General features: G+C 41.6%; 1 protein-coding gene across 1 annotated transcript in view; it reads right to left on the bottom strand.

Moving 5' to 3' along the window:
- SCML2 (Scm polycomb group protein like 2) overlaps positions 1 to 26,846 on the bottom strand; it is a 787,256-nt gene that overhangs the window by 59,862 nt on the left and 700,548 nt on the right. Inside the window, exons 13-14 of the mRNA XM_053707393.1 lie at positions 26,120 to 26,283; positions 25,506 to 25,634 (exon numbers count right to left, since the gene is read on the bottom strand). Coding sequence (XP_053563368.1) covers positions 25,509 to 25,634; positions 26,120 to 26,283 — 290 coding nt within the window. The 3' untranslated portion in view covers positions 25,506 to 25,508. The remainder of the gene's footprint in view (positions 1 to 25,505; positions 25,635 to 26,119; positions 26,284 to 26,846) is intronic.

Below are 26,846 nucleotides of genomic sequence, written 5' to 3'. Positions count from 1 at the left end.
TGAGCAGTCACTTGTTCAGTTTTTTTCTCCCCAGCTACTAGGTATGCTATGTGAATCAAAGTTTTAAGCCAAACTGCCAAAGTGATTGCAGCAAAAGCTTTCTGTCCCTTGCGGGGACCTGAGAAATGGATAAACAAGGAAGAAGAATATCTGAATTCTTTAGTAGCTTTAAGTAGCTTCAAGGCCCTTACTACACTTCCAAGTTATGAAGCAATCTCTCTTCAGTGTTTTCTGGCACTGGACAGAGAGATGGGACTACAATTTTCTAATTACTATTTCAACATCACACCTTGCTGGAGGCAAAAGAAAAATTACTAAGGAATCAATGGAAAGTGGGAGGAATTAAAGCTCTATTGTGTGGGATGTTTTGTCTCCTCCTGTAACACTTTAATCCCAAATGTGATGGCTCAAGGAATCAAACCATTTCATGAAAGAAAAGGAAATTTATGCTTACCTGATAAATTTGTTTCTTTCTTGACACAGTGAGTCCACGGATCATCATGATTACTGTTGGGAATATCACCACTGACCAGCAGGAGGAGGCAAAAAGCACCACAGCAAAGCTGTTAAATACCACTCCCTTACCCACAACCCCCAGTCATTCGACCAAATGGAAAAGAGAAAGGAAGTAATATAAGGTACAGAGGTGCCTGAGGTTTATGAAAAAATAAACCGTCTGAAAATACAGGGGGGGGGGGGCATGGACTCACTGTGTCAAGAAAGAAACAAATTTATCAGATAAGCATACATTTCCTTTTCTTTCTAATGACACAGTGAGTCCACAGATCATCTTAATTACTGTTGGGAACCAATACCCAAGCTAGAGGACACGGATGATAAGGGAGGGACAAGACAGTTAGCCTAAACAGAAGGCACCACTGCTTGAAGAACCTTTCTCCCAAAAGGAGCCTCAGCCGAAGCAAAAGTATCAAACTAATAAAATTTAGAAAAAGTGTGTAAAGATGACCAAGTGGCAGCTTTGCAAATATGTTCCACAGAAGCTCCATTTTTAAAGGCCAGAGATGAAGCAACAGCCCTTGTGGAATGAGCCTTGATTTTCACAGGAGGCTGGTGTCCGGCAGTCTCATATGCCAAGCGAATAACACTCCTCAGCCAAAAAGAAAGAGAAGTAGTCACAGCTTTCTGACCCTTTCGCTTCCCAGAAAAAAACAACAAACAAAGAAGAAGACTGACGAAAATCCTTAGTCGCCTGTAAATAATATTTCAACGCACGAACTACATCCAGGTTGTGCAACAAACGTTCCTTAAGGGAAGAAGGATTAGGACACAAAGAAGGAACAGCAATCTCTTGATTAATATTCTTATCTGAAACAACCTTGGTAAGGAAACCTAGGGCAGTACGCAGAACTACCTTATCAGAATGAAAAATAAGAAAAGGCGATTCTCACAGCAACGCTGAAAGCTCGGAAACTCTTTTAGCCGAAGAGATAGCAACCAAAAACAAAACTTCCCAGGATAACAACTTAATATCCAAAGAATGAATAGGCTCAAACGGAGCCTGTTGAAGAACTCTAAGAACTAAATTAAGACTCCAAGGAGGAGTCGCAAACTTAAACATAGGCCAGATTCTAACCAGGGCCTGACATAAAGACTGAACGTCTGGCACGTCCGCCAAACACTTGTGCAACAAAATAGATAAAGCAGAAATTTGACCCTTCAAGGTACTTGCAGATAAACCCTTCTCCATACCCTCCTGGAGAAAAGACAAAATCCTAGGAATCATAACTCTACTCCAAGAGTAGCCCCTGGATTCACATCAATATAGATATTTACTCCATATCTTATAATAAATTCTTCTAGTCACAGGCTTACGCACCTGAATCATAGTCTCAATAACCGACTCAAAAAAAACACGCTTGGATAAAATCAAGCGTTCAATCTCCAAGCAATCAGCTTCAAAAAAACAAGATTTGGATGAAGGAAGGGCCCCTGAAGTAGAAGGTCCTTCCTCAATGGAAGACTACAAGGTGGGGAGGATGACATCTCCACCAGATCTGCATACCAGATTCTGCGAGGCCACGTCGGTGCAATGAGAATAGCCGACGCCCTCTCTTGTCTGATCCGAGGAAGAAGAGCAAACTGAGAAAACACGTATGCCAGACTGAACTTCCAAGAAACTGCTAGCGCATCTATCAGTATGGCCTGAGGATCCCTTGACGTGACCTCGATCTGTACTTTGGAAGCTTGGCATTCTGACAAGATGTCATGAGATCCAGTTCCGGCTGCCCCCACTTGCGAATCCAGCTGGAAAACACCTCCTGATGAAGTTCCCACTACCCTGGATGAAAAGTCTGTCTGCTCAGAAAATCTGCTTCCCAATTGTCCACCTCTGGAATGTGGATCGCAGATAGACAACAGTTGTGAGCCTCCACCCACTGCATAATCTTGGCTACCTCTGACATGGCCAGAGAACTCTGAGTTCCTCCCTTATGATTGATGATGTAAGCCCCTGACGTAATGTTGTCCGACTGAAACCTGATAAACTGGGTTGAAGCTAACTGAGGCCAAGCCAGAAGAGCATTGAAGATCGCGCTCAACTCTAGAATATTTATGGGAAGGACCGATTCCTTCCAGGTTCATAGAACCTGAGCCCTCAACGAACCCCAGACAGCTCTCCAACCCAGCAGACTGGTATCCGTTGTCACGATCACCAAGGTAGGCCTGTGAAAAACATAATTTATGCTTACCTGATAAATTCCTTTCTTCTGTTGTGTGATCAGTCCACGGGTCATCATTACTTCTGGGATATTATCTGCTCCCCTACAGGAAGTGCAAGAGGATTCACCCAGCAGAGTTGCTATATAGCTCCTCCCCTCTACGTCACCTCCAGTCATTCGACCAAAGACCAACGAGAAAGGAGAAGCCAAGGGTGTAGTGGTGACTGAATTATAATTTAAAAAATATTTACCTGCCTTAAAAAACAGGGCGGGCCGTGGACTGATCACACAACAGAAGAAAGGAATTTATCAGGTAAGCATAAATTATGTTTTCTTCTGTTATGTGTGATCAGTCCACGGGTCATCATTACTTCTGGGATACCAATACCAAAGCAAAAGTACACAGATGACGGGAGGGATAGGCAGGCTCATTATACAGAAGGAACCACTGCCTGAAGAACCTTTCTCCCAAAAATAGCCTCCGAAGAAGCAAAAGTGTCAAATTTGTAAAATTTGGAAAAAGTATGAAGCGAAGACCAAGTTGCAGCCTTGCAAATCTGTTCAACAGAGGCCTCATTCTTAAAGGCCCAAGTGGAAGCCACAGCTCTAGTGGAATGAGCTGTAATTCTTTCAGGAGGCTGCTGTCCAGCAGTCTCATAGGCTAAACGTATTATGCTACGAAGCCAAAAAGAGAGAGAGGTAGCAGAAGCTTTTTGACCTCTCCTCTGTCCAGAATAAACGACAAACAGGGAAGAAGTTTGGCGAAAATCTTTAGTTGCCTGCAAGTAGAACTTGAGGGCACGAACTACATCCAGATTGTGTAGAAGACGTTCCTTCTTTGAAGAAGGATTTGGACACAAGGATGGAACAACAATCTCTTGATTGATATTCCTGTTAGAAACAACCTTAGGTAAGAACCCAGGTTTAGTACGCAGAACTACCTTGTCTGAGTGAAAGATCAGATAAGGAGAATCACAATGTAGGGCTGATAACTCAGAGACTCTTCGAGCCGAGGAAATAGCCATTAAAAATAGAACTTTCCAAGATAATAATTTTATATCAATGGAATGAAGGGGTTCAAACGGAACACCCTGTAAAACGTTAAGAACTAAGTCTAAACTCCATGGCGGAGCAACAGTTTTAAACACAGGCTTGATCCTAGCTAAAGCCTGACAAAAGGCCTGGATGTCTGAATTTTCTGACAGACGCCTGTGTAACAAGATGGACAGAGCTGAGATCTGTCCCTTTAATGAGCTAGCCGATAAACCCTTTTCTAAACCTTCTTGTAGAAAAGACAATATCCTAGGAATCCTAACCTTACTCCAGGAGTAATCTTTGGATTCACACCAGTATAGGTATTTACGCCATATTTTATGGTAAATCTTTCTGGTAACAGGCTTCCTAGCCTGTATCAGGGTATCAATAACCGACTCAGAAAAACCACGTTTTGATAAAATCAAGCGTTCAATTTCCAAGCAGTCAGCTTCAGAGAAGTTAGACTTTGATGTTTGAATGGACCCTGAATCAGAAGGTCCTGTCTTAGAGGTAGAGACCAAGGCGGACAGGATGACATGTCCACTAGATCTGCATACCAAGTCCTGCGCGGCCATGCAGGCGCTATTAGAATCACTAATGCTCTCTCCTGTTTGATCTTGGCAATCAATCGAGGAAGCAGCGGGAAGGGTGGAAACACATAAGCCATCCTGAAGTTCCAAGGTGCTGTCAAAGCATCTATCAGAACCGCTCCCGGATCCCTGGATCTGGATCCGTAGCGAGGAAGTTTGGCGTTCTGGCGAGACGCCATGAGATCTATCTCTGGTTTGCCCCAACGTCGAAGTATTTGGGCAAAGACCTCCGGATGAAGTTCCCACTCCCCCGGATGAAGAGTCTGGCGACTCAAGAAATCCGCCTCCCAGTTCTCCACTCCCGGGATGTGGATTGCTGACAGGTGGCAAGAGTGAGACTCTGCCCAGCGAATTATCTTTGATACTTCTATCATTGCTAGGGAGCTTCTTGTCCCTCCCTGATGGTTGATGTAAGCTACAGTCGTGATGTTGTCCGACTGAAACCTGATGAACCCCCGAGTCTTTAACTGGGGCCAAGCTAGAAGGGCATTGAGAACTGCTCTCAATTCCAGAATGTTTATTGGCAGGAGACTTTCCTCCTGACTCCATAGTCCCTGAGCCTTCAGAGAATTCCAGACAGCGCCCCAACCTAGAAGGCTGGCGTCTGTTGTTACAATTGTCCAGTCCGGCCTGCTGAACGGCATCCCCCTGGACAGATGTGGCCGAGAAAGCCACCATAGAAGAGAGTTTCTGGTCTCTTGATCCAGATTCAGAGTGGGGGACAAATCTGAGTAATCCCCATTCCACTGACTCAGCATGCACAATTGCAGCGGTCTGAGATGTAGGCGTGCAAAGGGAACTATGTCCATTGCTGCTACCATTAAGCCGATCACCTCCATGCATTGAGCTACTGACGGGAGTTGAATGGAATGAAGGACACGGCATGCATTTAGAAGCTTTGTTAATCTGTCTTCTGTCAGATAAATCTTCATTTCTACAGAATCTATAAGAGTCCCCAAGAATGGAACTCTTGTGAGAGGCAAGAGAGAACTCTTCTTTTCGTTCACTTTCCATCCATGCGACCTTAGAAATGCCAGAACTAACTCTGTATGAGACTTGGCAGTTTGAAAGCTTGAAGCTTGTATCATAATGTCGTCTAGGTACGGAGCTACCGAAATTCCTCGCGGTCTCAGAACCGCTAGAAGGGCACCCAGAACCTTTGTGAAGATTCTTGGAGCCGTAGCCAATCCGAATGGAAGGGCTACAAACTGGTAATGCCTGTCTAAGAAGGCAAACCTTAGATACCGGTAATGATCTTTGTGAATCGGTATGTGAAGGTAAGCATCCTTTAAATCCACTGTGGTCATGTACTGACCCTTTTGGATCATGGGTAAGATTGTCCGAATAGTTTCCATCTTGAACGATGGAACTCTTAGGAATTTGTTTAGAATCTTTAAATCCAAGATTGGCCTGAAAGTTCCCTCTTTTTTGGGAACCACAAACAGGTTTGAGTAAAACCCTTGTCCTTGTTCCGACCGCGGAACCGGATGGATCACTCCCATTAATAATAGATCTTGTACACAGCGTAGAAACGCGTCTTTCTTTATTTGGTTTGTTGACAACCTTGACAGATGAAATCTCCCTCTTGGGGGAGATAACTTGAAGTCTAGAAGGTATCCCTGAGATATGATCTCTAGCGCCCAGGGATCCTGGACATCTCTTGCCCAAGCCTGGGCGAAGAGAGAGAGTCTGCCCCCCACGAGATCCGGTCCCGGATCGGGGGCCCTCGGTTCATGCTGTCTTAGGGGCAGCAGCAGGTTTTCTGGCCTGCTTGCCCTTATTCCAGGACTGGTTAGGTTTCCAGCCTTGTCTGTAACGAGCAACAGCTCCTTCCTGTTTTGGTGCAGTGGAAGTTGATGCTGCACCTGCTTTGAAATTCCGAAAGGGACGAAAATTAGACTGTCTAGCCTTAGCTTTGGCTTTGTCTTGAGGTAGAGCGTGGCCCTTACCTCCTGTAATGTCAGCGATAATTTCTTTCAAACCGGGCCCAAATAAAGTTTGCCCCTTGAAAGGTATATTAAGTAATTTGGACTTAGAAGTTACATCAGCCGACCAGGATTTTAGCCACAGCGCCCTACGTGCCTGAATGGCGAATCCTGAATTCTTAGCCGTAAGTTTGGTTAAATGTACTACGGCCTCCGAAATGAATGAATTAGCTAGTTTAAGGACTCTAAGCCTGTCCGTAATGTCGTCCAGCGTAGCGGAACTAAGGTTCTCTTCCAGAGACTCAATCCAAAATGCTGCCGCAGCCGTAATCGGCGCGATGCATGCAAGGGGTTGCAATATAAAACCTTGTTGAACAAACATTTTCTTAAGGTAACCCTCTAATTTTTTATCCATAGGATCTGAAAAAGCACAGCTATCCTCCACCGGGATAGTGGTGCGCTTAGCTAAAGTAGAAACTGCTCCCTCCACCTTAGGGACCGTCTGCCATAAGTCCCGTGTGGTGGCGTCTATTGGAAACATCTTTCTAAATATTGGAGGGGGTGAGAACGGCACACCGGGTCTATCCCACTCCTTAGTAACAATTTCAGTTAATCTCTTAGGTATAGGAAAAACGTCAGTACTCGCCGGTACCCGCAAAGTATTTATCCAACCTACACATTTTCTCTGGTATTGCAACAGTGTTACAATCGTTAAGAGCCGCTAAGACCTCCCCTAGTAATACACGGAGGTTTTCCAATTTAAATTTAAAATTTGAAATATCTGAATCCAATCTGCTTGGATCAGAACCGTCACCTACAGAATGAAGCTCTCCGTCCTCATGCTCTGCAAGCTGTGACGCAGTATCAGACATGGCCCTAGAATTATCAGCGCACTCTGTTCTCACCCCAGAGTGATCACGCTTGCCTCTTAGTTCTGGTAATTTAGCCAAAACTTCAGTCATAACAGTAGCCATATCTTGTAATGTTATCTGTAATGGCTGCCCAGATGTACTAGGCGCCATAATATCACGCACCTCCCGGGCGGGAGACGCAGGTACTGACACGTGAGGCGAGTTAGACGGCATAACTCTCCCCTCGCTGTTTGGTGAAATTTGTTCAATTTGTACAGATTGGCTTTTATTTAAAGTAGCATCAATACAGTTAGTACATAAATTTCTATTGGGCTCCACCTTGGCATTGGAACAAATGACACAGGTATCTTCCTCTGAATCAGACATGTTTTAACACACTAGCAATAAACATGCAACTTGGTTACAATCTTATTTAACAAAAAACGTACTGTGCCTCAAGAAGCACTAAACGATTAAATGACAGTTGAAATAATGAACTGAAAAACAGTTATAGCATCACTCTTTAAAAACAACACAACTTGTTAGCAAAGGTTTGTTCCCATTAGTAAAGTAACACTAATTAAATTTTAAACATAAAAATCACAGAGCAACGTTTTAAAACACAGTCACTACATAAGTCTCACAGCTCTGCTGAGAGAATCTACCTCCCTTCAAAGAAGTTTGAAGACCCCTGAGTTCTGTTAGAGATGAACCGGATCATGCAGAAAATACAAGAGTAACTGACTGGAAATTTTTGATGCGTAGCAAAGAGCGCCAAAAACGGCCCCTCCCCCTCACACACAGCAGTGAAAGAGAAACGAAACTGTCATAATCAAAACAAGCAAACTGCCAAGTGGAAAAATAATGCCCAAATATTTATTCACTCAGTACCTCAGAAATGCAAACGATTCTACATTCCAGCAAAAACGTTTAACATGAATTAAATACCTATTAAAAGGTTTAATGTACTTTTACAGAGTAATTCCGGTGAAATACCATCCCCAGAATACTGAAGTGTAGAGTATACATACATGTCATTATAACGGTATGGCAGGATTTTCTCATCAATTCCATTCAGAAAATAAAAACTGCTACATACCTCAATGCAGATTCAACTGCCCGCTGTCCCCTGATCTGAAGCTTTTACCTCCCTCAGATGGCCGAGAAACAGCAATATGATCTTAACTACTCCGGTTAAAATCATAAGAAAAACTCTGGTAGATTCTTCTTCAAACTCTGCCAGAGAAGTAATAACACGCTCCGGTGCTATTGTAAAATAACAAACTTTTGATTGAAGTTATAAAAACTAAGTATAATCACCATAGTCCTCTCACACCTCCTATCTAGTCTTTGGGTGCAAGAGAATGACTGGAGGTGACGTAGAGGGGAGGAGCTATATAGCAACTCTGCTGGGTGAATCCTCTTGCACTTCCTGTAGGGGAGCAGATAATATCCCAGAAGTAATGATGACCCGTGGACTGATCACACATAACAGAAGAAATAGGTTCCCTAAGAAAGAAGATCCTGGGACAACCACCACAGAAGAGAATCTCTTGCGGACTGATCTAGAACAATCTTTGGAGACAGATCCGTATAATCCCTGTTCCACTGCCTGAGCATGCATAACTGCAGATGCCTGAGATGAATCCGAGCAAATGGAATGATGTCCATAACTGAAACCATCAGACCAATAACCTCCATACACTGGGCCACCGACAGCCGAGGAGAGGACTGAAGAGCAAGGCACAAATTGAACATTTTTGACTTCCTTGCTTCTGTCAAAAAAACTTTATCTCTAGAGAATCTATAATGGTCCCCAAGAATACCACTCTTGTAGCCGGAATCAAGGAACTTTTTCCTAAATTCACCTTCCAACCGTGGGAGCGCAGAAAAGACAAGAACTCCGTGTGGGAGCTTGCTAGTTGAAAAGATGGCGCCTGAACTAGAATGTCATCCAGATAAGGCGCCACCGCAACCTCCTGCAACCTGAGCACCGCCAGCAATGCTCCCAGGACCTTTGAGAAAACCCTGGGAGCTGTTGCAATACCAAAAGGAATGGCCACAAACTGAAAATGCTTGTCTAGAAAAGCAAATCTCAGAAACCTGTGATGATCCCTGTGGATGGGAATATGCAGATACGCATCCTTCAGATCTACTGTTGTCATGCATTGACCCTCTTGAACCAGAGGAAGAATTGACCGAATAGTTTCCATCTTGAAAGACGGAACTCTGAGAAACTTGTTTGCACACTTGAGATCTAGAATGGGTCTGAAAGTTCCCTCCTTCTTGGGAACGATAAACAGATTGGAATACAAACCTAGCCCCTGCTCCTGAACTGGAACAGGAACGATCACTCCCATGTTGAAAAGATCCTGAACACAACTTAAGAATGCCTTTTTTTTTTATCTGCCCCTGGGAGGAAAAGTCCTAAACTCTAGTTTGTATCCCTGGGACACAATATCTACCACTTAGGGATCTGGAACATCTCGGACACAGGCTTGAGCGAAAAGAGAAAGTCTGCCCCCAACGCGATTCATTCCCGGAACGGGGGCAGCCCCTTCATGCTGCATTTGAGTCAGCCACAGGCTTCATAGATTGCTGTCCTTTGCTCCAAGACTGATTGGACTTCTAAGAGGGCTTCGACTGATCCTGCTTGGAGGAGGAAGACTTACCAGAGGAGTTACGAAAGGAACGAAAATTACTCTGCCGACCTTTCTGTTTATTCCTCTTATCCTGAGGGAGAGAATGTCTCTTCCCTCCCGTAATGTCAGAAATAATCTCAGCCAAACCAGGTCCAAACAAGGTCTTACCCTTGTAGGGAATAGACAAAAGCTTAGATTTAGACGACACATCCACAGACTAGGACTTCCACCATAAGGCCCTGCATGCCAGAACAGCAAAGCCAGAAATCTTTGCTCCCAACTTGATGACCTGCAAAGAAGCATCCGCAATAAAGGAATTGGCCAATTTCAAAGCCTTGATTCTATCCTAAATCTCCTCAAGAGGAGTATCCTGCTGAATAGAATCAGACAACGCATCAAACCAATAAGCTGCTGCGCTGGTAACAGTAGCAATGCACACCGCAGGGTGCTATTGAAACCCCTGGTGAACATACATCCTTTTGAGCAAAGCTTCCAACTTCTTATCCATGGGATCCTTAAAAGAGCAACTATCCTCAATAGGGATAGTGGTCCTCTTAGCCAGGGTGGAAATTGCTCCCTCCACCTTGGGAACCGTCTGCCAAGATCCCTTAATAAAATCAGCAATAGGAAACATCTTCCTAAAAATTGGAGAAGGCGAAAAAGGAATCTTCCACTCTCGTGCAATAATCTCTAAAACATGATCAGGGACCGGAAAAACTTCCACCGCGGAAGGAACGTCAAAACTTATTAAAGAGACAGTCAAGTCTATAAAAAACTTTCATGTTTCAAATAGGGCATGTAATTTTAACAACTTTCCAATTTACTTTTTTCACCAATTTTGCTTTGTTCTCTTGGTATTCTTAGTTGAAAGCTAAACCTAGGAGGTTCATATGCTAATTTCTTAGATCTCGAAGGCTGCCTCTAATCTAAATGTTTTTTTTTTAATAGTTTTTCACGACTAGAGGGCATTAGTTCACGTGTTTCATATAGATAACATTGAGCTCAAGCACGTGAATTTACCATGGAGACAGCTCTGATTGGTTAAAATGCAAGTCTGTCAATAGAACTGAAATAAGGGGTCAGTCTGCTGAGGCTTAGATACAAGGTAGTTACAGAGGTAAAACGTGTATAATTATAACTGTGTTGGTTATGCAAAACTGGGGAATTGGTAATTAAGGGATTATCTTTCTTTTAAAACAACAAAAATGCTGGTGTTGACTGTCCCTTTAAGCTTACTAGACTTCTTAGGAGTAACTATGACCGTCGCGTCAGAGTAATCCAAGGTAGCCAAAACCTCCTTGAGTAACAAACGGAGGTGCTCAAGCTTAAACCTGAATTAAACAACCTCAGAATCAGAAGAAGGAATTACACTGTCAGAATCTGAAATCTCACCCTCAGACGCCACAGAACATTCTTCCTCTTCAGACCTAAAGGAAGAAACATTAGACCGAACAGAAATAGAATCAGAAACCTTAAATTTCCTTTTGCGCTTCCCCTGCAACACAGGAAAAGCGGAAAAGCCTCAGATAATGCCGAGGATATATGAGTAGCCATATCCTGCAAAGAAAAAACAACCTGAGACGATCCGCAGGGCACTGCATGAGAAGAGGATAAAGATTGGGATGAATGCGGAGAAAACTGCGGAACAGCTTGAACAGGAGACTCCTGAACATCATTCTCCTTAGATAATAAAGGCTCTGAATCAAAAATCCTATCCCTGTAATGTAATGTTCTCTCAGTACATGAGGAACAGAAAGGGATAGGTGGCTCCACATTAGCATCTAAACATAAAGAGCAAGTAACAGCTTGCAGGCCCATCTTTAGCACACACACAAATTATGATTCTAATAAAAAAAATAAAAAAAATGTAGCAGCAAAAAAATAAAAATAACATTACTGTCACTTTAAGAAAATAACGTTAACCAAAAAAGAAAACCTAAACCCTTGCTGCACCTCTACAAGCCTTGCTGAGGTGCTTACCTGACCTCCTCCAGACCAGACAATGAAACATAGCCCAAAGAACAATCCGGACTCCCCACTGCTAGCACCCGCTCTCCGTTCTGACTAACTCACACACCGGAACAGGAGCCGACAGCGTATCACTTCCTGTACTCAGAAGTGATTAGGAAAGAGTGCGCAAAACCTGCACCGAGTAAACTCCGCCCATCGTAAGCGTATACAACCACAAACAGCCGCCGGGAGGAAAGGAAAGTGTGTGACTCGCTTAGAACCAAGCAGTCCGTAACCACTTAACAGTAAACTAAAAACTGAGCCAAAATAAGGAGAGCTAAACAGCACTCCTAAACAAAGCCATCCTCTCACAGTGCCCAACAAAAAAAAATCCCAAAATTAACCCCATAAGTGCCAAACTTTTCTGACTCCATATCAGAAAAATAAAAATAGCACTTACCGGCAGCAGGGCAGCTCACAAGGTTTGAAAGGCTTCCTACCTCACATAGACCTGTGGAAAACAAAAAAAGACCAAGTAAACCTACTTTTTTCTAAAAGAAGGGCAGAATAAACTAATTGGGAGGCACAGCGGGAATTATACCCCACAAGTTCCCTAATGCTTAAAAGCCACCACTGCTCTACTGAACAGACTGCCATGGACTACAGCTAAACCCCCAAAAAACCAAAGCAAACCTGCTCTGCTTTAAAAAACATAATTTATGCTTACCTGATAAATTCCGTTCTCCTGTAGTGTAGTCAGTCCACGGGTCATCCATTACTTATGGGATATTAACTCCTCCCTAACAGGAAGTGCAAGAGGATCACCCAAGCAGAGCTGCTATATAGCTCCTCCCCTCTACGTCATACCCAGTCATTCGACCGAAACTAAACGAGAAAGGAGAAACTATAGGGTGCAGTGGTGACTGGAGTTTAATTTAAAATTTAGACCTGCCATAAAAAACAGGGCGGGCCGTGGACTGACTACACTACAGGAGAAAGGAATTTATCAGGTAAGCATAAATTATGTTTTCTCCTGTTAAGTGTAGTCAGTCCACGGGTCATCCATTACTTATGGGATACCAATACCAAAGCTAAAAGTACACGGATGACGGGAGGGACAGGCAGGATCTTTACACGGAAGGAACCACTGCCTGAAGAACCTTTCTCCCAAAAACAGCCTCAGAAGAAGCAAAAGTGTCAAATTTGTAAAATTTGGAAAAAGTATGAAGAGAAGACCAAGTTGCAGCCTTGCAAATCTGTTCAACAGAGGCCTCATTCTTAAAGGCACACGTGGAAGCCACAGCTCTCGTAGAATGAGCTGTAATTCTTTCAGGAGGCTGCTGTCCAGCAGTCTCATAGGCTAAACTATTATGCTACAAAGCCAGAAAGAGAGAGAGGTAGCAGAAGCTTTTTGAGCTCTCCTCTGTCCAGAATAAATGACAAAGAGGGAAGAAGTTTGGCGAAAATCTTTAGTTGCCTGCAAATAAAATTTCAGGGCACGGACTACGTCTAGATTGTGTAGAAGTCGTTCCTTCTTTGAAGAAGGGTTAGGGCACAATGATGGAACAACAATCTCTTGATTGATATTCCTGTTAGTGACTACCTTAGGTAAGAACCCAGGTTTAGTACGCAGAACTACCTTGTCTGAATGAAAAATCAGATAAGGAGAATCACAATGTAAGGCAGATAACTCAGAGACTCTTCGAGCCGAGGAAATAGCCATTAAAAACAGAACTTTCCAAGATAACAGCTTGATATCAATGGAATGAAGGGGTTCAAACGGAACACCCTGTAAAACGTTAAGAACTAAGTTTAAGCTCCACGGTGGAGCAACAGTCTTAAACACAGGCTTAATCCTGGCCAAAGCCTGACAAAAAGCCTGAACGTCTGGAACTTCTGACAGACGTTTGTGTAAAAGGATGGACAGAGCTGAGATCTGTCCCTTTAAAGAACTTGCAGATAAACCCTTTTCTAAACCTTCTTGTAGAAAAGACAATATCCTAGGAATCCTAACCTTACTCCATGAGTAACTCTTGGATTCGCACCAATGTAAGTATTTACGCCATATTTTATGGTAAATTTTCCTGGTAACAGGTTTCCTAGCCTGTATTAAGGTATCAATTACTGACTCCGAAAATCCACGCTTTGATAAAATCAAGCGTTCAATCTCCATGCAGTCAGCTTCAGAGAAATTAGATTTTGATGTTTGAAAGGACCCTGAATTAGAAGGTCCTGTCTCAGAGGCAGAGACCAAGGTGGACAGGATGACATGTCCACTAGATCTGCATACCAGGTCCTGCGTGGCCACGCAGGCGCTATTAGAATCACAGATGCTCTCTCCTGTTTGATCCTGGCAATCAATCGAGGAAGCATCGGGAAGGGTGGAAACACATAAGCCATCTTGAAGGTCCAAGGTGCTGTCAGAGCATCTATCAGAACCGCTCCCGGGTCCCTGGACCCGTAACAAGGAAGCTTGGCGTTCTGGCGAGACGCCATGAGATCCATATCTGGTTTGCCCCAACGCCGAAGTATTTGGGCAAAGACCTCCGGATGAAGTTCCCACTCCCCCGGATGAAAAGTCTGGCGACTTAGGAAATCCGCCTCCCAGTTCTCCACGCCTGGGATGTGGATCGCTGATAGGTGGCAAGAGTGAGACTCTGCCCAGAGAATTATCTTTGAGACTTCCATCATCGCTAGGGAACTCCTTGTCCCTCCTTGATGGTTGATGTAAGCCACAGTCGTGATGTTGTCCGACTGAAACCTGATGAACCTCAGAGTTGCTAGCTGAGGCCAAGCTAGAAGGGCATTGAAAACTGCTCTTAATTCCAGAATGTTTATGGGAAGGAGACTCTCTTCCTGAGTCCATGATCCCTGAGTCTTCAGGGAATTCCAGACAGCGCCCCAACCTAGCAGGCTGGCGTCTGTTGTTACAATCGTCCAATCTGGTCTGCTGAAGGGCATCCCCTTGGACAGATGTGGCCGAGAGAGCCACCATAGAAGAGAATTTCTGGTCTCTTGATCCAGATTCAGCATAGGGGACAAATCTGAGTAATCCCCATTCCACTGACTTAGCATGCACAATTGCAGTGGTCTGAGATGCAGGCGTGCAAAGGGAACTATGTCCATTGCCGCTACCATTAAACCGATTACCTCCATGCATTGAGCCACTGACGGGTGTGGAATGGAAAGAAGGACAGGGCAAGCATTTAGGAGTTTTGTTAACCTGTCCTCTGTCAGGTAAATTTTCATTTCTACCGAATCTATAAGAGTCCCTAAGAAAGGAACTCTTGTGAGTGGCAATAGAGAACTCTTTTCTTCGTTCACCTTCCACCCATGTGACCTTAGAAATGCCAGTACTAACTCTGTATGAGACTTGGCAGCTTGGAAACTTGACGCTTGTATCAGAATGTCGTCTAGGTACGGAGCTACCGATATTCCTCGCGGTCTTAGTACCGCCAGAAGAGAACCCAGAACCTTTGTGAAGATTCTTGGAGCAGTAGCTAACCCGAAGGGAAGAGCTACAAACTGATAATGCCTGTCTAGGAAGGCAAACCTTAGGTACCGATAATGATCCTTGTGAATCGGTATGTGAAGGTACGCATCCTTTAAATCCACTGTGGTCATGTACTGACCCTTTTGGATCATGGGTAAGATTGTCCGAATAGTTTCCATTTTTTTTTTTTTTTTAAATATTTTTTTATTGAGGTTTTACATAATATACATAGAACATAAAACATAAACCGCCTTTTGGAGCAAAAGAAAGTTATAAATACAATTGAACACAATAATTCAACGATGATACAAGTCGCAATAGTTAGGCAGATGGAACCTCAATTTTATAATAAGTTAGTATGAGTGTCTGACCTATTGAAATCTGAAGTATAAGGCCTAACGGCTTGTGGATGTAGTAAGCAACTGGAGGTCAGATAGATAGCTCTGTATGAGCTACACCAAGAGCAGAAATGTGTATATGTTATAGGGGGAGGGGATATTCAGCGGGTAAGCACCGCTATCAATATGAGGGGAGAATTGGAGGGCGGAGCCATAAGAGTAAACACATAAATATATATCTACAGTTAGGCATCGTAAAACACATATGATCTACATTTTAGGGGGACCTCTGGAAGAATGTTATCGGGAAACTGGTTATATGAGACACTGTAAATGAAGGTCATATCACTATTAACATCTTAATGTGACTAGGGGTCTATAAAGGAATATCTCATCTAGAGTTAGTAATACATACATAGGTTAGTGGCTTATATAAACGCATAAAAAAGTATAAAGAAGAGTTCAGAGCATATGAGTGTGCTATATAATTAGTGAGCTATATGTGATATCTCTAACTTAACTATACCCAGGTGGGGCTTCAAAATTAGCAATACAGAAGGTCATTTGTACTACATGCATTCTTACACATAATTGCAAATCATATTAGGTTAAGGGTAAGCTCCAGCCGGATATGCCCAAATATTCTACCCGCATCAGCAGTAATTGCTTACAAATGAACCCTATTGTGCTGATATAGCGGCAATGCCAGTTAACAAATAAAAATGAAAGTATAAGCACAATGTACATACTGCCTAAGCGGTCTGTTGAGTAGATAACTATGTATAGCAATATGTTATGTAAGGAATGAAGAGCATGAATGTTTGCTAGTAGATAGCGGCTACTGCTATAAAACTATATTACACTGCTCAGGCTAGAAGTAGCACATTCTCAGTTTTAGTGTATGTATGAGCCTAAGGTAGAAAGTACATATAACCTAAAACTTACAGTATAATAACCGGTATGGGTAGCAACTGGTTAATAACAGCGAAAAGGGTCAACAGTTGTCTAGTTACGAGTACAGGAAGAATCCATTAACATGTGCGTACTAGCATATAGAAAAACTTGCTGCATTTGTTGTCGGACAAAGTGACTGTAAAAATATCGTCATCCTCAGCCTGTTGCAGTAGATATACCAGATTGTAACCATGCCATAGATGTAATACGTTATAGACATTTGAAAAAAAATAAAAAATTGCATCATGCCTGCTAACATAGATATATCATAAGAAGGAAAGGATTGCGTGCTAATATTTAAGAGAAAAAAAGAAAGAAAAAAAAAGCGTAACTATGGTAAATTGTAAGCTCCTAACTGCAGGGGAAACCCTGGATCATCCACTTATACCATACTGTTACTTACTTAGGTAATATTGTGAAAATGGGTATGGGGCAGCGCACTATAAAGACATCCCATATTCCATAAAGCAAGGGTGATAGTCTCTGTAGGGAATGTTCATGTTAATAACAAGGAGGCACATTAATTAGAATTACAGATATCTCACAATAGATATGTGGATAGTGAAAGCAAAGATTTTCCTCTAGAGGGGCATATTTGTATAGACCTTATAAAGCTAGAATAAACATATTACATATATAAACTACATTAGCACAGACCGATGAGTAGTAATTTTCAAAAGCTCAGGCTATATGATGACTGTGATATTGGGGGGTCTGCTTTTATATAGTAGCATATATATAAAGAGTCAGTTCAATATGTGGGAGGATCTGCAATATAACAGATATGTATATGCTCATTTGTTATAGGACTGGTATGAGATAATGGTTTGATCGGAACTCCTCCTTCTAGATGGGCTAAAGAATAGCCTGAGAGTGTTGCTTAGGATGAAATCCATTACACTAATTCTAGGTGCTTATGTGGGAAGGTAGGCACTACATCTGATTTATATGTATATATGCCGCTAGGTAACGGCCATCTCTTCCTCTCTGTCTTTCCCTTTTTTTTTCTCTTTTTATTATCTTTTTATTTTATTTTTTCCCCCCCTACTGCTTGGTAGTATATATTAGAGGCTTACAGAGACTTACAAAATATAACATTAAGGGTAAGAGATCTGTCTATGAGTAAACTAAAGCAACTATAATATAAAACTACTTGTGCAAAACAGAACATCCTTCCATAGACAACAATGAGTGGCATATATGTGTAATCCAACATCTAGGGAACAATTATGTCTAAAGGGTATATTGCCATATTGGTTGCAAGATCATTTACATATCTTATAAACACCTAGGCTGATCCTATACATAACTCATTAGCAGGAAGTTTTAAAGTATTATTAACTCTAAGAGTGCAAGGTGAATATAAAGCAGTGATACATACAACCTGACACTCTAAGGGAGCAGTAAAAAAAAAAAAAAAAAAAGAAAGAAAAAAAACAGATGAAAAATCTCCAGCTTAAGCAGGATGAGCTACCATAGTGGAGGAACCCTCAATTGAGGCAATAAATGAAATAGTTAGCATTGGTGAATGGAGGGTAGTAACGAGAATAAAAAGCATATAGTGAACTAGGAAGCATAAAATCATTCAGACAGTCAGCCATGCGGTTTAGTCAGCATGTCAAATAAGTATAATGTAACACTAACAAATCAATAATACAGTTGACAAGTGTCCAGAAAATGTAATTCGGTGGTATGAAGTCTTCATTCTATGGGGTGTGTGTTCCCTGCTTACTGCAAGATGTAACGCTGCTTCACCCGACCCCCTCAGCCCAGAAAGCTCTCACCCTGTAGATGAATAACTGTTCCAATATAGTGAGTGAAGTAGAACTCAGAATGAGTGAACCATATCTCAACAGTTCTGACACAGGGCCTCCGCGGGAGACCAGGAGATCAAAGGGCTCCACGTCCCAGCCACAGAAGTGAATCGCCCCTCCTCGGTCCAGGGGACAGCGCAAGCGGGACAGTTTCTGCGCTAGTATAGAGGGAGGTACCGGCTCCTCAATGCAGTAGCTGTAGCTCCGTGTGGCCGCAGTGCTATGCGTGGACTCTTCGGCGCTTGCTCTCTGGGCCATATCATTAGCGATACCAAGTGTGGCTCGGTCAACTAGCGGGTCTCCCTGGATGGGAGCTATAGAGCAGATGTAGGGACCAATGGCTTCCGGGCTAACCTCACCTTCATGTCGGGCCGTCTCAACCGATGAACGAAGGGACACTTCTAGTTGCCCACAGTACTTCTCTTTGTTGCTTGCATCCTCAACAATGCTGGATGTTGGCGTTATTGGCTGACCTAGGCAGGGAGGGCGAAGGAGCAGGGAGTTCAGTTGTACCGCGGCCTGCACTTGTCCCGCTGACTTAGACACAGCTGCCTCTATTTGGACCAGATCAGCTAGACATTTTTGTGGCATACTGATGCCGGGTAGAATTGTAGCTGGGTGTCTACTGGCGTGCTTTTCTTGTAGTGCCTCAGACGAGTGTAGAGTAGATGAAAAGTCAGCCATGTGGGTGTCATGTCTGAGTAGGTGAGCAGCGCCATCTTGGCTGCGGAGCTCCACAATGCTGGCTCTTAGACTTCCAAAATGATTGTTAGCTTTGACAATCAGTCCCTCAAGGATAGAAATAAGGTGTGCAGAAGGTTCTCCCATCTTAAGAGCTTGATAGGCAAAATATAAAAGTTCTTAATATACCATAGATAGTTATTTTAATACCCAGATCTCAGGAGCTCAGAAATAGCACGTCTTTCCTCTGTGATAGTTGGCTCCGCCCCCCCGAATAGTTTCCATTTTGAACGATGGAACTCTTAGGAATTTGTTTAGGATCTTTAAATCCAAGATTGGTCTGAAGGTTCCTACTTTCTTGGGAACCACAAACAGATTTGAGTAAAACCCTTGTCCGTGTTCCGACCGCGGAACCGGGTGGATCACTCCCATTAGTAAAAGATCTTGTACACAGCGTAGAAACGCCTCTTTCTTTATCTGGTTTGTTGACAACCTTGAAAGATGAAATCTCCCTTTTGGAGGAGAAGCTTTGAAGTCCAGAAGATATCCCTGAGATATGATCTCTAACGCCCAGGGATCCTGGACATCTCTTGCCCAAGCCTGGGCGAAGAGAGAAAATCTGCCCCCCACTAGATCCGTTTCCGGATCGGGGGCCCTCACTTCATGCTGTCTTAGGGGCAGCAGCAGGTTTTCTGGCCTGCTTGCCCTTGTTCCAGGTCTGGTTAGGTTTCCAGCCCTGTCTGTAGCGAGCAACAGTTCCTTCCTGTTTTGGAGCGGAGGAAGTTGATGCTGCTCCTGCCTTGAAGTTGCGAAAGGCACGAAAATTAGACTGTCTAACCCTTGGTTTGGCTCTGTCTTGAGGCAGGGCATGGCCCTTACCTCCAGTAATGTCAGCGATAATTTCTTTCAAACCGGGCCCGAATAAGGTCTGCCCCTTGAAAGGTATGTTAAGCAATTTAGATTTAGAAGTCACATCAGCTGACCAGGATTTAAGCCACAGCGCTCTTAGCCGTAAGCTTAGTTAAATGTACTACGGCATCAGAAATAAAAGAATTAGCTATCTTAAGGACTCTAAGCTTGTCTGTAATCTCATCCAATGTAGCTGAGCTAATGGTCTCTTCCAGAGACTCAAACCAGAATGCCGCCGCAGCCGTGACAGGCGCAATGCATGCAAGGGGTTGCAATATAAAACCTTGTTGAACAAACATTTTCTTAAGGTAACCCTCTAACTTTTTATCCATTGGATCTGAAAAAGCACAGCTATCCTCCACCGGGATAGTGGTACGCTTAGCTAAAGTAGAAACTGCTCCCTCCACCTTAGGGACCGTCTGCCATAAGTCCCGTGTGGTGGCGTCTATTGGAAACATTTTTCTAAATATAGGAGGGGGTGAGAAAGGCACACCGGGTCTATCCCACTCCTTGTTAACAATTTCTGTAAGCCTTTTAGGTATAGGAAAAACGTCAGTACACGTCGGTACCGCAAAATATTTATCCAGCCTACATATTTTCTCTGGGATTGCAACCGTGTTACAATCATTCAGAGCCGCTAATACCTCCCCTAGTAACACACGGAGGTTCTCAAGCTTAAATTTAAAATTTGAAATGTCTGAATCCAGTTTATTTGGATCAGATCTGTCACCCACAGAATGAAGCTCTCCGTCTTCATGTTCTGCAAATTGTGACGCAGTATCAGACATGGCCCTAGTATTTTCAGCGCACTCTGTTCTCACCCCAGAGTGGTCGCGTTTACCCCTAAGTTCTGGCAATTTAGATAAAACTTCAGTCATAACATTAGCCATGTCTTGCAAAGTGATTTGTAAAGGCCGCCCTGATGTACTTGGCGTCACAATATCATGCACCTCCTGAGCGGGAGATGCAGGTACTGACACGTGAGGAGAGTTAGTCGGCATAACTTCCCCCTCGTTGTCTGGTGAAATTTTCTTTACATGTACAGATTGGCTTTTACTTAAAGTAGCATCAATGCAATTAGTACACAAATTTCTATTGGGCTCCACATTGGCCTTTGAACATATTGCACAAAGAGATTCCTCTATGTCAGACATGTTTAAACAAACTAGCAATTAAACTAGCAAGCTTGGAAAATACTTTTCAAATAAATTTACAAGCAATATAAAAAACGTTACTGTGCCTTTAAGAAGCACACAAAACTGTCACAGTTGAAATAACAATGAACCGGATTAGTTATAGAAACCAAATTTTCACATTAAATTCATTAATTTAGCAAAGGATTGCACCCACTAGCAAATGGATGATTAACCCCTTAATACCAAAAAACGGATAACAATAAAAATATATACGTTTTTATCACAGTCAAAGCACAGTCTCACAGGTCTGCTGTGAGTGATTACCTCCCTCAAAACTAGTTTTGGAGACCCCTGAGCTCTGTAGAGACGTCCTGGATCATGCAGGGAGAACAGGAAGACTTGTGACTGAATTTCTACTGCGCAGTAAAAGCGCCAAAATAGGCCCCTCCCACTCATAATACAACAGTGGGGAAGCTCAGTAAACTGATTTTATTCAAAACAAACGACAGCCATGTGGAAAAATAATGCCCATAAAATTTTTTCACCAAGTACCTCAGAGAAAAAACGATTAACATGCCAGTAAACGTTTTAAATATAAATATATGAAATGTTAATAAAAAGCCTGTTGCTAGTCGCTTTCACTGCAGAGAGGCTATAAGTTATATATATACAGTATTTTCTAAGTGAAGTGCCATTCCCCAGAAATACTTTAGTGCCAACATACATACATAACAGCCTGATACCAGTTGCTACTACTGCATTTAAGGCTGTACTTACATTATATTGGTATTAGCAGTATTTTCTCAGTCAATTCCATTCCTTAGAAAATAATATACTGCAACATACCTCATTGCAGGTGAACCCTGCCCGCTGTCCGCTGTTCTGAAGTTACCTCGCTCCTCAGAATGGCCGAGAACAGCAAATGGATCTTAGTTACGTCCGCTAAGATCATACACAACTCAGGTAGATTCTTCTTCTAATGCTGCCTGAGAAAAAAACAACACACTCCGGTGCTGTTTAAAATAACAAACTTTTGATTGAAGAAATAAAAACTAATTTTAATAACCACAGTCCTCTCACACGTCCTATCTATTAGTTAGGTGCAAGAGAATGACTGGGTATGACGTAGAGGGGAGGAGCTATATAGCAGCTCTGCTTGGGTGATCCTCTTGCACTTCCTGTTAGGGAGGAGTTAATATCCCATAAGTAATGGATGACCCGTGGACTGACTACACTTAACAGGAGAAATAACAAACTCTTGATTGAAGAATTAGACACCTAAATTTACCCCTCCTTGCAACTGATACAAGCAAAGAGAATGACTGGGGGTTGTGGGTAAGGGAGTGGTATTTACCAGCTTTGCTGTGGTGCTCTTTGCCTCCTCCTGCTGGTCAGGAGTGATATTCCCAACAGTAATTATGATGATCTGTGGACTTACCGTGTCATTAGAAAGAAATATGGCCTTGGCATTTTAAACTAGTTCTTTTGCACATACATGAAATAATAAATGTTTAGTTCAAAACTGGGCCATATGGTCCCTTCTTTTTTGGCATTATAAAATTAGAAATAAAACCTTCCGCCTTTTTTTGTACAGGACCAAGTCATTTCTATTTATTGCATATGGGATGATGTAGTCTTTTTTGTAGGTCTTATGAATATGAAGAATTTTACCAAAGGGGTTCTTTGTTTCGACTCCAACTTTTAATATTCTGATACAATAGCAGATTGATTTATACTGAGGTGGTTTTGCACAAGGTTTTAAAAAAAAGAAGCAATCTGCCATAAGAGGCACTTTTCCTGAGGTGACCCAGAGTGCATGGGTCATTTTTAGATTTTTACTGTTTTCGTAAATAAATAATTTTGGTTTTTAAGTCGTCTTATAAACCATCTTTGAGAAATGAACCTGCTTTTTTACTCTTAAATGGTGCTGGGCGAAAAGAAAAATTTTCCTGGTTATAGAGCTGTAAAAAGTGCTCTGTCTTGAGGTCAATAGGTAACTTTAACACCAGTGATGTACTCTAATCATAGCTAAAACACAATATTTTCTTTGAAAAGAATGAATATCAACTTCTTTTAAATGATTACATCACCAACAGGGCAGGCAGCTGCACAAGAGTAAAGTCATATTTTAAAAGATACTCTTTGTGAATCAATGTAATGTTTTCCATATAAGTGTTTGTTAGAATCAAAGTTAATAAAACACAACAAACTGTGCCAATCACATCTTGAAAGGTAGTAGAGATCCATTCAATTATCTACTTAGCATGATTTCATACCATAAATTCATTGAAAAATAGAAAAGCCTTTAGAACTTTGGTTCACAACTCTAGTCTTCATTAATCGCCAAGAGTAATATAAACAAAATCTGGAACTACCCAAGACATATCTGAGTATGTTAGTGCATCAGTACATCTTGCAGTAGTATATGAATATAGTATATGAAGAATATATTTAAAGTAGAGATCAAGTTACTTTACTGCCTACTACTGTGGTTAAGTATCTAAACATTTTTTCACATACATTCAATGTTATTATGCATGAATTCTATGCACTAACACAGTAGAACAATGAAGTGAACTCTTACTGTGTATTATACCTAACTGTCAATTGACCAGGCTTAGCAAGCTTCTGAAGTCTATCAAATTATATGACTTAGTATTAAATTCTATATGATAGAAATTATTGGAGAATAAGATAATGGTTCTGGATTTTATGTAGGACATCTTAACCTACTAACTAGCCAAAGGAATGTAAAACTTAAAATGGAGAGTAACGAATGTGAACAAGAAGAATACTGTCAACCAAAGTTCTATCAGAGTTTGACTTCATGTGTGCACAAAATTAAAACCTATCACTATTAAATGGACAGTAAACATTGTCCTAGATGTTACATTATTCTCTAATATATAATATATATGCAGAATTATGTTACACATAGATAGCCTTTCCTTTTAATCCCCCCCCCCCCCCCCAAAATAACTAATTTGCAGGGCAAAACAATACTTCATAAGAGAAGACATCCTCTTTCAGTGCGGCAGTTTTTTTTTCACTAGCGCATCACAGGCTCCATGTCTAATCACAGTGCCCCTGATTGAGCCATTCAACTACATGTAGCATGCGCTTGCACTAGGTAAACTAGCGGACAGCTTTACCTAGGGCAGGAGTGCACTACATGTAGGAGAATAGCACTATTGAGTGTGCTAAGATTAGACAGTGAGACCATGGCACGCTAGTTAAAAAACTGCTGCGCCGAAGAAGATGGCTTGGCTTATGAGGTAATTATTGTTTTACTCTGCAAATGAGGTATTTTGGATTTTTTTTAATGAAAGGCTATTCATGTGTTACATAATTCTGGGACAAATCTGCTTTTTGTCAGTTGAGACCTGAGAGGGATAATAAACTTGAAGAAAATCAACAGAGGTTTCCCCCCCCCAATGGTTTTCTCCTGAGAATAGTGGAAATTATTGTCTACAAAGAGTATTTTACAAGGAGATACATTTGTTTTACAATGATGTATGGAATATTTACAGACTTGCTGGTTAAAAGGGACAGGAAACCCCAAAATTTAATTTCATGACTTGTAGAGAACAACCAATTTTAAACAATTTTCCAAATTACTTCTATTATCAAATTTGCTTTGTTCTCTTGTTATACTTTGCTGAAGGAACCGCATTGCCTAATGGCAGCTAGATGAACACGTTTAGTCAGCCAATCACAAGAGACAAATGTATGCAGGCACCAATCAGCAGCTAGCTCCCACTAGTTTAGGATATATGCGTATTCTTTTTCAACAAGAGATACCCAGGGAACGCAGCACATTTGAAAATAGAAGAGAATGTTGTGTCTTAAAATGACATGATCTATCTGAATCATACAAGTTTAATTTTGACTTTCCTATCCCTTTAAAGGAATTAGAAAAAATAAATCAAAAGCCATAAAGAAGGCTATCACAAGCCTGCATTACAAAATAAAAAATAAATCACATTTTGAGGACATTTAAAAATAAATAGGAACAATCTGATGTTTTAACAAATGTCACATTAGTTTACAATTCAATCATGTTACTGTAATCTTTTAGGAATGTAGAGAAAACATATTTGGGCTCAGAAAACAAGAACCTTAAGTCATTGAGTGTGTTAGGTAAAATTGCTTAGCAATATATTAACTGAGTGTTTTGCTTCTCAACATCTTTGTTGTAATTCTGGTCTTGTTCAGTGACTTTATTTTAGCAAGTTCTCTGTATCTGCTAATTTGGAATTAAGCCTTTTGGTTTCCTAAAAATATAAAATACCAGTTTTTAAATAACAAAACATATTTTTTTTTGCAATATATAGTTTTCACAAAAACAAGTAAATATACTGAACACTAATATATAAAATAGTATTTAGTGTGTATATCATTACAGATGAGGTATTCTGTAGAAACTATAGGCAAGAGGTGGAATAGTAGAACAAACCCCTAGTTTTGTAAACAGATAAAACTCCAGGAGCTATTTTAGATTTATTGTACCCCTTAATATTTTCCTTGCTTGAGTCTTTCAATGTGGTAGCAAAGCTTCAGTGCAGGCCCAAGTTTCAGTCCCATGTATTTCATTATCATATCACTTCTAAGTAACAGAAGGGCTGTTCCATCAATTTCCTGTTCGTGGTGAAGAAAACAGTGAAACCATTATACATCTATTAGTAAAGACAAAGACTGCGGTTGACATTTGTTAGAGAGGGGGTAAAGACAGAGATGCGGTGAGTGGGCAGCTGGGAGAGAGGGAGTAAAGATGGAGACACGGTGAGCAAGAGGGAGGGGTAGAGATAGAGACATGAAGTCAGATTAAAAGTGGCATGCTCATTTTTTTCACCTGCGCTATAACTACACTAAAAATAAAAAAATATCGCGGCCACCCACCGAAAGCAGCCTCCCACTATTTGCACGCTTCAGCAATATTGCGTATAGCAACCTGCGCTTTTATTAGTGCGCCACTTGTAATCCGGCCCATAGTTGGTCGTAGGGAGGGGTGAAGACAGAGGCGTGGAGGGCAGGAGGGAATGATGAAACTTTATTTTGTTTGCATAATACTCTTTATTGAATACCAAAGTTACATTTATTATTATTTTTTTTAATTATCTTACATGTCTCCTGAAGAGTTCAGCATGCGGTGCTAATGCCTGGGGATCTGCTTCCTTTATAAAACGTATGACATCATCAATTGACCAAGTCGATGGATCCTTATTATGCCCTTTTGAAGTTTCTCGATCTGAGGAGTGAAGCTCTGGTCCTGTAGTAGAACTGGCAGCTAAGGAGGGAGATGCTTAAATAATGTATTCATTATTTTGATAAAGGTAATAAAACATTTTTTCTATGTCCACAGTGTTATTAGCTTTCAGCTTCAAACACTTACCCCATGTCTCCCACATTCTCTGCAGCCTTGTAATTTATTTTAGGTCAATTATAGATGCTGCTTGTGACCAGCAAAATCATTACTTGCAACAGCAGTGATGATAATATACGGTTTAGGTGTATCCAACGGTGTGCAACACATTACCAGAAATCAGCAATATGTGCTTGCACAACAACAATAAGTATAGGTAGCAGGCAGCCTTTTTAGAACCTATGGACTGCAAACCATTAAGGATATTAATACGTACTATTGATATATATGCGTATAAACACGTAATTAGAAATATAAATTTAGTTATAGAGTGGAGAATATAAATGTATATGCTTGCTTAAAACACCTTATTTTTAATTACTTGGTACCACCCTTAAAGTGATGGTAAACTAGACATGTTTTCAAATCAGGTCTGGAATCTAAGCAATATTTTACAGGGACTTTAAATGACCACTTCTAATAAAGAT

Source organism: Bombina bombina, chromosome 3 (genome assembly GCF_027579735.1).
Source record: "Bombina bombina isolate aBomBom1 chromosome 3, aBomBom1.pri, whole genome shotgun sequence".
Taxonomy (NCBI): domain Eukaryota; kingdom Metazoa; phylum Chordata; class Amphibia; order Anura; family Bombinatoridae; genus Bombina; species Bombina bombina.
Note: the sequence above shows the minus strand (reverse complement) of the source record. Positions and strands in the feature narration are given on the sequence as shown.